The sequence below is a fragment of the Notolabrus celidotus genome, chromosome 4, assembly GCF_009762535.1.
Source record: "Notolabrus celidotus isolate fNotCel1 chromosome 4, fNotCel1.pri, whole genome shotgun sequence".
Lineage (NCBI taxonomy): Eukaryota > Metazoa > Chordata > Actinopteri > Labriformes > Labridae > Notolabrus > Notolabrus celidotus.
This window is the reverse complement of record NC_048275.1, coordinates 18,778,023-18,792,780: the sequence shown is the minus strand read 5'-3', so window position 1 is coordinate 18,792,780 and position 14,758 is coordinate 18,778,023. Positions and strand designations below refer to the sequence as shown.

At 39.7% G+C, this 14,758-nt stretch overlaps 1 protein-coding gene across 1 annotated transcript in view; it reads right to left on the bottom strand.

The window, feature by feature from the left end:
- arid5b (AT-rich interaction domain 5B) overlaps window positions 1-7,125 on the bottom strand; it is an 85,656-nt gene extending 78,531 nt beyond the window's left edge. The window contains exons 1-2 of the mRNA XM_034681832.1: window positions 7,015-7,125; window positions 6,430-6,684 (exon numbers count right to left, since the gene is read on the bottom strand). Of these exons, the coding sequence (XP_034537723.1) occupies window positions 6,430-6,684; window positions 7,015-7,035 (276 nt within the window). The 5' untranslated portion in view covers window positions 7,036-7,125. The remainder of the gene's footprint in view (window positions 1-6,429; window positions 6,685-7,014) is intronic.
- Window positions 7,126-14,758: the final 7,633 nt, after the last annotated feature.

Below are 14,758 nucleotides of genomic sequence, written 5' to 3'. Positions count from 1 at the left end.
CCATTGTCATGTAGTGAGGCTAAAAAGCTCATATCTGAATAAGAACCATTAAGTCATGCTGATCAGATAATTAACCATTATAATGATCATTTTTAAGTAGCGTAAATTCTCACAGATGAGCAAAAGAAATGTTGTATTGGTACTTTTTCGATGACTTCTTTCAGTCAAATGTTCTCATATTTGATAAATCAATCACTGACCATGGTTAATAGTTTTCGGATTGATTGATTGGTTGAAAACAATCACTTTGCAATGCTGATTTTTTTCTTATACAAATTAATGGCTCTAACAGCCAATAAATAAAACTCCACTCCAGCTGTTAGAATAAAGTTGTTGTTAATTAATATTCTGTCAAATCAATTAACTAACTAATTGTTTCAGCACCACACATAACTCAAACAAGAGAGATCAGTCCAGCTGTACTCATCAGCCCTGCAGGGCTCTTGTACTTGGATTTTTGGTTGTAAAATTGAGCTTTGGGAAACTTGCTCTTGTGTAAATGCAGTCTGTCCACACTGTCCTGTCACATCGAGTTAGGCAGCTGATAGTTTAGCCGAGCTGCAGACACAGCCAGCAGGCCACTTGATAATATAGGTCAGAGAACTGTAAGCCCACAGCCAAGAGGTGACACTCCACATCAGCAACATACCAAAGTGCCGGGTGTCATTTCACTGACACTTCCTACACACATGCATTAAGACCGTTTATACACTCTGAATCCCAGACTTAATGTCTTAATGTACTACCATTATTTCACCTCCAGGAAGTCAATACACGCGCATGCTGTCTAACTGCTCATTTTTATGATTGAGTTAGAATGCATGGTAACACATTAACAGCTGAATGTTACATTCTGTCTCCGTTCTTCCATCAATAATTCATGTTATTACTGCAGCAGCGTGATATCTCCAAAAACATTACTGACTGAATTTATTGCTCTGACTGCACATAATGGACTGAAAGTGGGGGGAAAAAATAATCTGCTGTGAAACTGTAGATAACTCTGTTCCAGCGAACGCATGACTCCAGAAATCTCATTGAAAAATTAAACTCGCTAAAATCCATATCATTCAATTTATATGGACACTGCAGTGTACTGGTGGCAAAAACAGCACATAAAGGGACATTCCCAGTTTTATGTATACTGGGTGATCCAATTAGAGTCAATGCACCCTGAAATATTCCATATCACTCCCAACAATTCCCAGTGAGAAACAGTGAGGGAGACATTCCTGACTGTCAGCGTTCTTCGCCGGACCGTCTCATCGCTCGGACAGGACTTTCAGCTCTGGAGTCAATGGGGTGCATGCTCCCAGTGGGTGGGTGTCTTTCTATACTGTGGGTACACACACATACACACACAGAGCACTCCTGTCATGCTGGGAAGGTTTCAGCCTGCTGCCTCCGAGGGGTCAGAGCTGGAATTCGTAAGGCCAAAGGAGATTAGTAATTGAGTAATGGACATGGTGACATGGACAATGAGGAGACAGAGAAAGAGAAAGAACGGGAAGGAGGAAGGAGAGAGACAGAGGGAGAGAGAATGAAGGTATGAAACACAATATGAGTTCATTATCGTTCTCCCCGCCCCATGCCTGACCTTGGCTTCAGTGTCCCAAAACAAACTTATCTTGGAATTAAAAAGCAGCTCTGGGGAGTAAGCCAGGCACAATTGAATTAGAATATGTTTCCCTCAAGTCTAGAAAGAGTTCAAGGTATAATATCTCAAAGGTGAGAATCATTGTACATAATGTTCTGCCACTTAATGCATGCAGTTTATTTGTATGCATAAAAAGTTGCTGTAATATCTGCAGGGTGCTGGCTCATCTTTTATTCACTGATTCCATTAAGAGATTGCTCAGGTGATATATGAACTGAAAGCATTCTTTTGCGATTATAACGACAGAGAAAAATAGCGAGATAACAGGAGGTTTCAAAGCCTCTCTGAAAGTGGGTGAGGCATCCATCATGTAAGGTGACACCACAAAAAAAGGCTCTGTCAGCTCCTTTGAAACGCTGCATCTTTGTACTCTTGTATTTTAGCAAATATATGCACACAAGGAGGAAAAGGAGACAAAATGCCTGATGATCCCATATGCTCCATCTAAGGATGAAAAATATTGGCTGCAGCATTAAGCTACAGCCTCTCATCTGCGTCTGCATTCTCCTCAAAGGTTAAAATAACGATCCACTGTAGCTGGGGGCGCTGGAGTCATGCATCAAGGCAAATGTTTGCCTGTTCGAGTGGTTAGTCAATGACAAAGTGGAAAAAACTGACGCTAAAGAGCACTGAAAGACTTTGCTGTGTTGACGCTGCTGAAATATATCATTACTGCGATAGGAAAGACACAAAAGTTTGGCGAGAAGAATCAGAAGATTGTGAAGGACAAGTATGACAACTTCTTTACCAATGGGAAATGTTAGCGGGGGGTTTTATAGCCTTTGAAGTCCAGGGTATTCAATTTTAAAGGTTTTAAATTACACTATCCTAAAAAGCTGGTAATAATTTACATGCTATTTCAGCAATGGTGAGGAATTCACTGGAGGGCAGTGTTCGGAGTTAATGACTTGTTCTGCTGCAGGAGGAGGTACACATTCGCACACGCCACACATGCACACAAAAAGCCCCCCTCCTCCTCCTCCTCCTCCTCCTCCTCCTCCTCTCTGCTACTACCCCAACTCTAAATTCCTGCCATTGTTGTGTGAATGGGGAGATTTGGTATAATGCACAGACTGGCCAAAGACAAGGACGCTGTAAAAAGATCACTGTAAAAATGTGCCATATCACATTTACACTGGAGTCATTCAGCAGAACGACCTTATCCATCAAAATGCTGGTCGCATATCTAAGCCACTTACACTTAATTCAACCAGCATCCCAGATGCTTGAATTACCCATTCAGGGTTTTTCCCTTAGGAAAAATCAAAGAAGCAGCAAATGAATACAATCTAATTTCCCTACAAGCTGGCTTTCCAAGCACTGAAACACATGCATGGACTCCTGCCATGGACTGAAGAAATGGCCCTGGATGCATGCCAAAGTGTTTTCCACAGCAATCAATACTGGCCTACTGCTGCAGTCCCCTGCCTGTCAGTGAGTGTGTGTGTGTAGGTGTGTATGTGTGTGTGTGAGTGCCAAAGCCTTGTCAGCTAGAGGGACAGAATAGAGGAGAAGAGAGGTCAGATGAAATCAGAGGTGATGATAATAGCACATTAATATAACATGATCCAGAAATATTCTCTGCGGTTGTGAATTCCCATTAAGAGCGCTGTGCTGTATTTGCACTAAAGTGGAATATATAGTATTAGATAAGAATAAGCAATTAAGCGCCTGAAGCGGAGTGTACAATAAGTGGGTGTTGTGAGGGGCGAGCTGTTATCTACTCATGGCTCTCTCCTGAAATGGGGAGTCCAAAAGCAGACAGAGGCAGGCCAAGAAATAATGTGTCACTCAGTGAGTTTTAAAACACATGTGACTGTTTAGTCGGTGGCAGTTTGCAGGCAGACAAATAGAGCAGAGGCCCCAATGGAGGGTTTGTCATAATGGGTGAGCAGCTCGGCACAAAGCCTGTTTAAAGAGCAAGCAGAGCTCAACTGGTGGGGGTAAACATTGCTTGTCAGGCTGAGACACAAAGAAAAATAGAGCTTCCTCCACATATGGACTTAATAATTAACTTCATAGATTAATAAATTCCCCTCTGGTTTTGTTTATCAACTATTCAGCAAACTCAGGCTCAGAGAGTTTAAGTTTATTCAATGAATCATTATTTCTATTTCCAGCCTGCATGGGTTTTAAAGCTGGCTGCGTTTAAAAGGAATTGACCTCTGACCCTGCAACAGAAGAAAAACAAGCACAGTAGGTCATGGGTTGGTTCCTCTTGTCACTGCACAGCGCAGCAAAAACACAGCAGCACAGGAGAGGCTGGGAGCAAACAAATACCTGAGAAATAACCAGGAAATTACATCATACCTCTGCGCAGAGAACACAAGTGAATCAGTAATCCAATTCCAGTGAGCAAGCTCAATATAAGGCTGTTGTGATGTTCTTGAAAGAGTCATGCCTCGTGGTATTTGGAGGATATTGGCTCAAAGCTTAAGATAATACCAATCTGCAAGATATGAGGCACGATTTCATAGAGATTGCGAGCAACATGGCAGCAGCATGTCAAATGTAGAAAAACATCCAGTCTGTTTTTATGTTGAGTTGAAATATTCAAATGTAAATCTAACATGATCTAAGACTAAAAGTCTTCAGCCTCAATGACACCGAGCTGTGGCTTCACCTCTCAAGGCTGCCTGTGCTCATTTAGTACTCAAATCTTGTGAAAACAGCACACTTCCTGAGAACTGGATGCTATCAGGTTCATATCTGTATGACTCACTCAGCTAATTTTCAGCCAGTCAATTACAGATTTACAATCCTGAGCAACTCTACAGCCATTAATCTGTCTTTATGTGCTCCCAAAGAAAAATGACTAATGATAGGTTTATAAACTCTACTTCCCAGTGTGGCTATAAATGAACTCCTCTTCATCTTCTTGTTTACATTCTGAAACAAACAATCTTTTCACACATGCATCACCAGGGTGCAGATTTAACAGCCAGAGAGTTGTTTTAACATCACAGCTTTTTTTGTGAAGTGGGTTTACCCTTCCTGTTTGTTTTTTGGATTATGGCTTGCATCTGTAAGCGCTCCTCGCTGACTCATGCAGGGCAGATTAGTGTTACAGGGCAAAGTCAGCGAGAATCTGAATGGGCTCAGTGAAGGTCATAAACTGACTTGAAGTTGTCAGGGCAATTTCCACTGTGTAATATACAGTAAGTAGTCTGATTCGCTGAGAGCAGGAGGTTTGACAAGGCCCTTTAATTGAGGTCAGCCTGCAGGCACTTACATTGCACTTCAACATATCATCCTCAAATTATCTTATTTGATAGTTTGACTTATTCTGTAATCAGTCTGTAGCTTCAAAGCATCTGCAGGGTTGTGTGATGCAAGTCGCTGCATAATTCATGCGTTCTGTTCCTCTTGTGATTTCACTCTGTTATCAAATACACAAGCTGTATCATTCTGTGCAGCACTTTATGTCCCAAATTCTTTGAGATTTCGTTTGCATTGCCAGTGCAGCACATAATATTTTCCAGATATACCCCAATGGACTGGAATGCAAGCACTTTGCAATGCAAATAAGTCTTTGGGAAAGGGGGCGGAGCTGATGTGTCGTTGCGCAAGTGTGGCTTCCAAATCGGCGATGCATGCTCTCAAAGTAATTACTAAATAATTGCGGCGTGTTAAGGGCTAAAGTGAGAGGGCTGCAGGAGATGATACCCGTTTACAGAAGAATTCTGCCACAAAGATGATAGCTTGTCTAAGCGGCAGGGCCATAAATAGCCACCTTTCTCATGAAAGGGAAATGTGATAGCCACTCTATTACTCAAGAGGAAAGAATGTAAGTAAGCCATCAGCGGAAGAGTCGAGTACAAACACGGCTTTGTCCTTCCCTATAAACAATATAACAGCAGCAGAGAATCATTTCCATCCAGCCGCAAGTGATCAAAAGCAGAGAGGAGTAATTAAAGTGCTGTTGTCGCTCGCGGAGGAATATCAGAGAGAAAACAACACGGCGTTTGTTTAACTCTCGATATCAGAGTAATGCCATTCAGACCAGCAATGTAACCGGATCACAAGCGCCACATATGGCCACAGTCAATCATAACTATTGCTTTCCTGTGCCAACAAGCGGCGTCATGTAACACAGCGGCGATGTAAGTGCTGCGAGCTGACAATATCACATTGTTGCGGATGGAAATGTCCACATGGAAAATTATGCAAAGCTTGGAGAGTAGTTAAAACGTGTCAGCGCTGGCTTTGCTTTGCCGCCACGCTTTATGACTCGCTCTGCCCCTTTCAACATCAGGCAGCATTACAAAATATCTAATAACTATCACAGCGACAGATCTGTGCCAGGTTGACCCCCATGCATTCATTGTCGTTTCGCAATTTCCGCCCATATGCCAGTATTTGACACGCTTACCAAGAAATGAAATGACGGAGTCTAGGCGCAGGATTGTTGCGGATTTTCCCCTTTATAACACAATTAACCCCATAGAGCGCAGCGGCAGCCTTATTGAGCGCAGCTGGACAAGTGCACATTCAGCAGTTGACACCACAATAGGCAAATAGGCTAAAAGTAAAACTAGAGAACAAACACAGCCGTGGGTCAATCCTTTTACTGCTCGGATACATCAATGTCAGTATTAATACGCGCGTTTATGAAAGCCTGCCTCAGTAGGATACACATCCACTGCCAACTCTTAATGCAGTAAAGATGCTGTTTAATAAAAAAGACTCGCGAACGAGGAAGAACACAGAGAAGAAAAAAACAAAAAGCACAAATCATTTATAAATATTCAGCAGCCAACTAATATTCCTACCTCTCCATGGCTGATCGTCCGTCCCTGGGGAGTATCCTCGGGTAAAAAATAAAGTTTGGAGCTTGATAAAAGTTGCTTGCTTGTTCTTTCTTCCCAGAGCAGCTGAAGCTCCGCTATGCAAATAGGATCCTCCGGTTTACATCTGACGAAGAAAAAGTCTCCGAGAGACAGAATCCTCGCTTTGCCGTCCCGGTGAAATTTAAAGGCTTTATAGAATATATATGGTCCATGTAAACCGCAAGACGAGCCCACCCACTGAAGAGGAAAAAACACAGACAGAGAAATTAATGAATGGCTTATATACTCATTTGGTAAACAAATGGTAGCAAAGTGGACAGAAACATTTCAAACATCTCTGTGTGATTACACTCGACTGGTGAATATCACATCAGGATATCTCAGTTTTCTGCACACAATTAGTATCGTGTAACTATTTTTAGACGTTCAACATATGACACAGATGTGGTCATACTACATTTAATGTGGCAAAGTTTTGTGGATTAGGCACGTGCGTATACAGTTTACAGCAGGTGGTGATTGGCATAATGAAAATAAAATAAATCGACGGTTGATAACAAACGTTACCTTCAGTGAGTTCGGCTCCATCTCGACGTTATGAATTGATTAAACTCAACACGCTCTCCAAACTTGCTGGCTTGAATGGATTGCCGAAGGTCCTATAAGGGATGTAGAACTGTGGAGTTTAAAACATCGTGTATTTATCCATAAGAAGCTTAGAAAAAATATATTCTACTGTATATACACGTTAATAAATATTCCTCCAGTGTTGTATGATTATTTATCGTGGTGCATTTGTGATTGTGATTTTTTAGAACATTTTTATGATGCAACAGAACGTATCTAGGTTCAATATTAGCACAGAAACATAAAGATATGAAGGATTTTCAACAACCAGCAAATAGTAGTCGTATATAAAAATAGAAAACAACGTTCACGATGAATAATCTTCCAACATTACTCCACTTTGTTGTAATTTTCCGCATTTATGTTCTATTTTAACTTTATGCACCTTCCAGGACTTGTGTAAAAGACGTTCAGTATGAAAGCACATTTCTCACAGTAATGACACTGAGGCGCTTGCTGTGGATGCCTTCAAGAAACAATGTTACATGAAAGTTAATAGGGCTATCAAATGATTCCTCAAAAGGCAATGTGGGACCCGCGAGGTGCGGGCTTTGCTGTGAGCGGAACTTGTACCGCGTTATGGCTCGGGGAGCCAGGGTATGGCTTTAAGAGTAAAAATAATGGCCTTTTAGATACATTTATATATATTTTTAAGCGAGCATGAAAAGACAAAATTGGCCGAGTTAGAAAGCGGGGCGTCACGAGACAGAATTCACGAGGCGGGCCATTATCCAGACATAAATCATCTTAAAATGCCGCGCTGTCCTTGTGAAGACAGCAGGGTATATATTTGTCACGGGTTAACACATTTGCACGATCAAAGCCTCTTATATAATGATGTTGATTAATATTTTTTATTATGAAACACTATAAACTACAAATCCATAAGATGAACAACATTAACATATTAATTAATAATAAGCTATTTCTATTTATTATTATCATTTTTTCAGAAGTTACTTAAACTTTACGGTTACTATTTGTAGACTCATTGTCCTTTCAGTCTCCGCTGCTGAATGTGTCAGCTGGATTTTATCGGCTGTCTGGAATTATTCATGTGTTGAGAAGTACCAGCTCTGTCCACAGAGCTGCGCTGTTTGTCCACCATCATCCACCCTTTGCCCTGCATTTATCCTCCACTCAGATCACAGTGCATGCAACAGCGACATAGGCCTACTTCTGACACCAGCTATTTCAAGTACTCTATTACGCAATGCGCCTTTTTCTTCCTGAAATGACGGGCAATGCAAACAGGGGCATTGATTCACTTCCAGGAAAGTGTTTTCCTGTCTAATAAGGGACATGTTTTCTTGTTATGCTGCTGCTGCTGCTGCTGCTTGGTGATAATCTTTAAAAGGCACATGGGTTAATTTCAAAGATTAAGTGTCATTAGTCTCCGATAGGCTTATATCAATAAGAGGTTTAATTAACCAATATAATGTAATGTAATTTTAATCATTTTGATACAGCCTAAGATCACAATTCAAGTTTTTTATAGAGCCTCTCTCCACTGCCCTCTTTTCAGAGCAGCAGAACATGATGTATTAATACTAAAATAGCTGAGGTAGTGTTCTGTGACACTCAGATATTTTAAGTACTAGTTTAGTGCATTGTTTCAGAGTAAAAGGTGGATTACACAGAGCCTCATTGTCTCACACATGGCTGCAGCAGTGCTGGGATCCTGCAGTGAATCTAATATAAAGCGTGGCTCTTAGTGTTATCTTCCCTGATTTCTCTCCTAGCCATTTCAGTGGCTGAATCAATGAGGTTGCATTGTTAATGGCAGCCACTATAATGAAGTCCCTGGTTAATCAATGGCACCACTCGAGCTCTTATCTGGCAATTGCAAGTGTTTGCTTGTCAACAGCCACAGAGAGCCCAGCAGCCTCTGCAACATTGTGATGCATATATTGATGTGAATTGGTGTGAATAGAGCTACATGGTGAGAAATCTTTTTTATAAAATAAATCAACCAGAAGATGTTTGGAAAGAGAGACGTTATATGTGAAAGTGTGGTGTCAAAACTTGAGGGAACTTTTGAACCTTGATTGTATTACATATTGCATGATACAAGTTGTGTATGTTGAGTACAACATTTACAATCTCATCTGCTGCCCTCTATCCGAAGAGGTCTTTGTGATTAGAAAAGGTTTAAAAAAGGAAATCAATAAGTCATATTTACATGGTTCTACCTCATGGGTGAACTTGAAACATGACAAGAATGAATCAACATGCTCAAATAAAAAAGAAAAAGGGTTCTAAGCATCTAGAAAGTAGTTTACAGACAAACAAGTACAAACTGCCAGCTGTACTGGATAATTGTACACATATTTGAGGTTTTATAGGAATAATTTAATCATTGAAAAGTTTCCACATTGATGTGCAGGAGCTTAAATCCTCTTTAGTAAATGTTTGACTCAACTTAATATCCAGCCTCACACATGGCTCATGAATCTTGGAGGATACTTTTTAATGTCAGATTGAAGCATTTTGCTTTTTATGCTTTGCAATCACTGCTCACATTTTGCTGAGTAAAATCACCATACACTGTATTATTTGTTTCTTTGCTTACAAATTACCAACATAAAACTATTGTTACTCCTGCCAGCATGTGTTGACTCCATCAGTGAGCATAGAAACCAGAAAAAAATCTACACAAAGGCACTCAAATACCTTTTATTGGAACATATCTGGACAAACTGGTGTACTTGGTTATTTGTTGCCTGCAGCATGCAATGTACAATGAGTGGATAAGTGGTAAAACCTTTCTTTTTCCCAGCACAGGTGTTCCACATTCCACATAATGAGGCAGCCTCAGCAGGGAGCCACAGAATGTGGTTCGAAAGTCACCTCAGTGTGGAGAGCTGCAGTCACAGTTATAACCACAGCAACAAAAAAGCAACACCAACACAATTAAAAGCATATTTCGCATTATTCCGCCCATATGTTTGCTGTAATGAGGGAAATTAATTTAAGTAGTTATAGCTTTGAAATGATATTTACTATTAAACTAATACAGGCAAGAAATCAATCCTCAGACAGCTGCAGAGATCATTTTAAATCAACTATTGGATGGATTCAGCCAAAAGGAAGAAAAGAGGAAATTATTAATATTTTATGATGAATAAATTTTCTATTATGTACATTCATTTTGCACACATCCTTGAAGCAAAAGCTGCACTATATGCCTAGCTATCACATTGGACAATATCCAGAAATATAGTTGTGTTACATGATTATATATGTTTTATTCAGAAGATATATTACACATACATGTACTTGACAGAGGTTGCTTGTAGTGTTAACAAGTGTCTAACAAGCTTTTTTTAAATCTGCAGTTCCCCTGTGCTGCACAATGATTCAGCATGTTAAGCTAGTTGTTTTGACAAAATTAGCCATTCAGCAGCAAACTGGTAAACATGCTGTAGCATTTAGCAAGTTAATGGGAAGCAGAACTGACGTAACTGGAGAGTAATTATTGGACTAACTGTTTTTAGGTGCCCAGAAACATAACTTCAGAATAATTTAGTGATGTGATAACTTAATGTTGATCTGAATCTGATACAAGAGGTTATTATTAAGAGTGCCAGAACCAGAATCAGCCCGTAGAATCAGGCTGATTAATGGCATTTTAAAATAACTGGCACCGGCCCGATGCCAAGGCTGATGCCATGGTCTTTTCTAAACCATATCCTGTTTTTCCCCATCCTAAATGACAGCATGTCAAAGCTAAAGCAGCTACTAGCTGGTGTTTAATATATATTCTGTTATGATGTATTGAATAATGCAGTTTAATATTGCTTCTGACATAAATATCAGTCATAACCCAATGCACTTTTCCATTTCATGAATTAATTAAAAATCCATCTGAAAATGGTTCTGCTAAAATAACCAATAATCAATAAAATCTTCATTATAGTTCAGCAATTTTGTTTCTCATCTGTTAATAATATTAAATTGATGAATTTTATCAAATGCAAAAAAACATCTTGATATCGGCATTATATATTGGCCACTGAAAAACTGATATCTGTCGACCACTAATTATAACATGCTAAATTTAAGGCACGGTTCAATAACAATTGACATAATTAGCAGTATCTGTTCTTAGCTGGTTCTCATGTTAAACGCTTGCCATCGCCAAACTATTTCAGACTTGTAATTTAGTCCACAACCTTTTACTTTCCGACAGACACTTTTAACAGTTGAAGGTGGCTACATCAGAGCACATCAAATCATGTTACCATAGGTTGCTGTTTACAACATTTCATATGTCTGGAATTTCAAATGAAACAGAAAGATATATGGCATGAAATAATATATTAAACAACTGTTCCCCACCTCTCATTCATGTTTTTCATACTTGCAAGATGCCATATTTACAACAGTGGCAGTCATCTTGGTTAGTTTGGAAAATAATATCTCAGTGGGGCTATTTTGTCAGTCATCATGTCATACCAACACAATGTTAATATTTACCAGTGCAAATAACAATAGCTTGTTGAAGCTATTTTTCAACACATATACAAAATGTCTTATGTCATTGTTGATATTTATTTAATTTTGAATTATGGTTAGCAGTGAGAGGTTAAATGCAGATGGCCAAGTATCACTTTTGCTTACAGTAAAAGCTCTCAATATGATATACGGATCCACATTTTTCACTGCACTGCAAGGCATTATGAAAATCTACAAATGACTCACTCAAGAAAGCTTATGAGAAATTAGGGCAAAACACTCTATCTCCGACTCATTCTGCATGCACAATTGCATTACCCAGTGGATATCCATCTATCATCAATGGAAAGCCCTGAGACATCAAATATCCATCAAGTAAATTTGTCCATGGGAACACTTTTGAATAGTAACTTTACACCTGTGCCTTTGTGCTGCAGTATAACAAAGGCTACAGTCTGCAGGCAGCGTGACTTTAGGAAAGGTAACAGGAGCTGTGAGTGATGCTGCAGGGCTAATTTTAGCCTCTTAGACTCATTATGATGTGGTGTTACATTTCTCTCCATTCAGTCACATGTGAGTCATCTATTTGTACAGCACATGAACAAGAAATCCAATTAGTTTATTGAAAGAGTAGCTTTTAATCAAGCTTGATATGGAGGCTGTTTGAGATGATTTCGGTGTATATTTGCAGGTGTCAGCCAGTGATACTGTAGGCTGAATATTAACTGACTGCTCATAAATATCTGGGATGCAGACATATCTCTAGAACATCAAAGGCGTCACTGCATGCAGTGAACCGTGTGGATTATTACTCACAGAATAGACAAATACATTTCTCCCTTTTAGTTCTTATCACTGTTATTTATCCCGGCTACCATATCTCATCATGTTTTATGCATAATTGATGTTTTCTGCAATACATCTTTTCAATTACAATATTCATCACTGAAGTCCCTCATTTCCAACAATCCAATTATTGTATCCATTCATGGCTGCAGCCATTGATTACATCTAATAGCATACATTTATATGTTTTTAGGCAGATTAATTCACAAGGAAAACATTGGTTGGCAAAGCCTGAATGACTGCCTTGACAATGAACTAATTGCCTGCAAAACACAATTTCACATTCATGGGCCACTATTACAGCTGAATTGTTTGATAATGTCAAGTGAGTCATTTTATTAAGCGCCACACAAATGTAATCATGCGGCAGGCCAACGTGAATTCGAGTGTATACAAGTGTTAACACCTCTATGGGTTTTGGGTTATTACTGCCGCAGCAAATGTAAATTTGCCTCATTGATGGAGGGTACTCGGCTGAATCAGAAATGTGCAAACCACAAACAAAATAGGCTGCTTCATTCCCCTGCCATCTGCATACACATCAGGACACACACTCCCACTCATAACACACACACACTCTCGCTTTATATCTCCCCATCTGAAACCAGGATTAGAACTATGAATAATGTATTTATGTAAATGCCTGATGGGTATAACTATAAAAGATGAGAGTGATTGAAAAGGCATTTTGTTAGATTGAGTTACAGCCGCCTGTGAGTTATGTGGATGTTTTCAGAGTAGGGAAAGAAGCAAAACATGCTGATTTTTTCAACCAAAAAGGTCATAGTGTCACCTCTACATCTAAGGAATACATTAATAAAGAACCAGGTCTCAGCATTTAAGATGTTCTCCATGCTTCTCAAACATCAGTCACGTTATTTCACCCAGTGGTCAAACCATCATTGACTGTGAAGCCGCTGAGGACAGTGACCTCAGCGTTTACCATCTGTGTAATGCATCACTGCTGCCTTTTTCTGTCAAACACTGAATTGTTATAAAATGGGCATAAATGTCAGCAGACATCTATGATCAGATTATTCACTGGTGCGTGACACCCTCCCATCTCGGCTCAGAGTGCTGCATTATGGATACGTCAAATAACAGCATGTGTACAGGCAATTACAACCCAGCCAGATTTCTGGATTTGTCATGAGGTATTCTATTTAAATAACAGCTTCAGCAATCTGCGTAATCCCTGTGATATATCAGGAGCATAGCAATCAGCCTTTTCACAAGAGGAGACAATGGGTTGGTTTTGAAATATGACAGACAACTGCTGAATTGTTCCATTACAGCAGTGCCGGGAAAGAAAATACAGTATTTTGTTCAGAGCTGAGAGCCTGAGCACACATATTAAAGGAAAAAAAAAACTCTGAGCATTAATAATTTATCACATTTTATAAGGCAATTTAGCAGTCACTTGAAGTTGCTATGGTGACAGGGGGGTATTTTGAGACAACTAATGACCTATGTAAAACCCACTCACTGTAAACTTCACTCAAGCTAAATGAGATTGCTGTCTGTGCTGTGTGTGATACATGGCTGAGAGCTTAATCCCAGCGCTATGCTTGGCCTTTTTCTGCACAGGACAAATTAAGGTTCTTAATATCAATGTAAAACATCTGTGGGCTGTTTACTGTACAGGCAATATGAGCCAAGTGTTAACCGGGGGCCAGCACAGCGCTGCATAATAGTCCTTTGTTTTGATTGCTAATGCAGAATTCATAACAGTTGTCAGGTTGAGGTCAGGAAATAATATCCAGCGAGTGAAAAGAAAATGAATACTCGTGATATGGCCTGAATGTAACTCAATATGTTTCACACCAAATTCCTTTCAATATCTCTTTATTTTTCAGCTTGCGTCAAAGATTCCACATTGGAAAAGCTTTTGAAGACTCACTCTGCTCTGAGGCGAATCATATTTGTCCAATAAGTGCTTGGCTTGTTGCAGCTGTTGAGGCTGAGACAGAATGAGTCATGTGTTACCCATTTAAGCCCAATTTCTTCCATGCAAATGCCTGACATGTGTGACACTGCAGGGCCTTGAGTTAAGACGACCTTTTTAAAACAAGGTAGGAGAATCAAGGCCAGAGCTGCGTAACCATTTAGCCACCTGTTTCACCTATGACCTGGACGGTTTCAAAAAAGTTTAGATTCACTAAAAACAGTCTACTTGTGTTGTTTCTGACTTGGCTTTAAAGCAGACACAGCTGCCATGAAATCAGATGAATAAACAAAGGAGGGGTGGATTTAGGGGTTTCTCCTTAAATGGAGCTCTCTTTTGGAAAGTATGAGTTATATCCTGTGAACTGTGAAAACATTTTTAGAACCTAAAAATAAATCAAAACACAAACAAGGAGCGGTGGCTGCTAATTTTAGT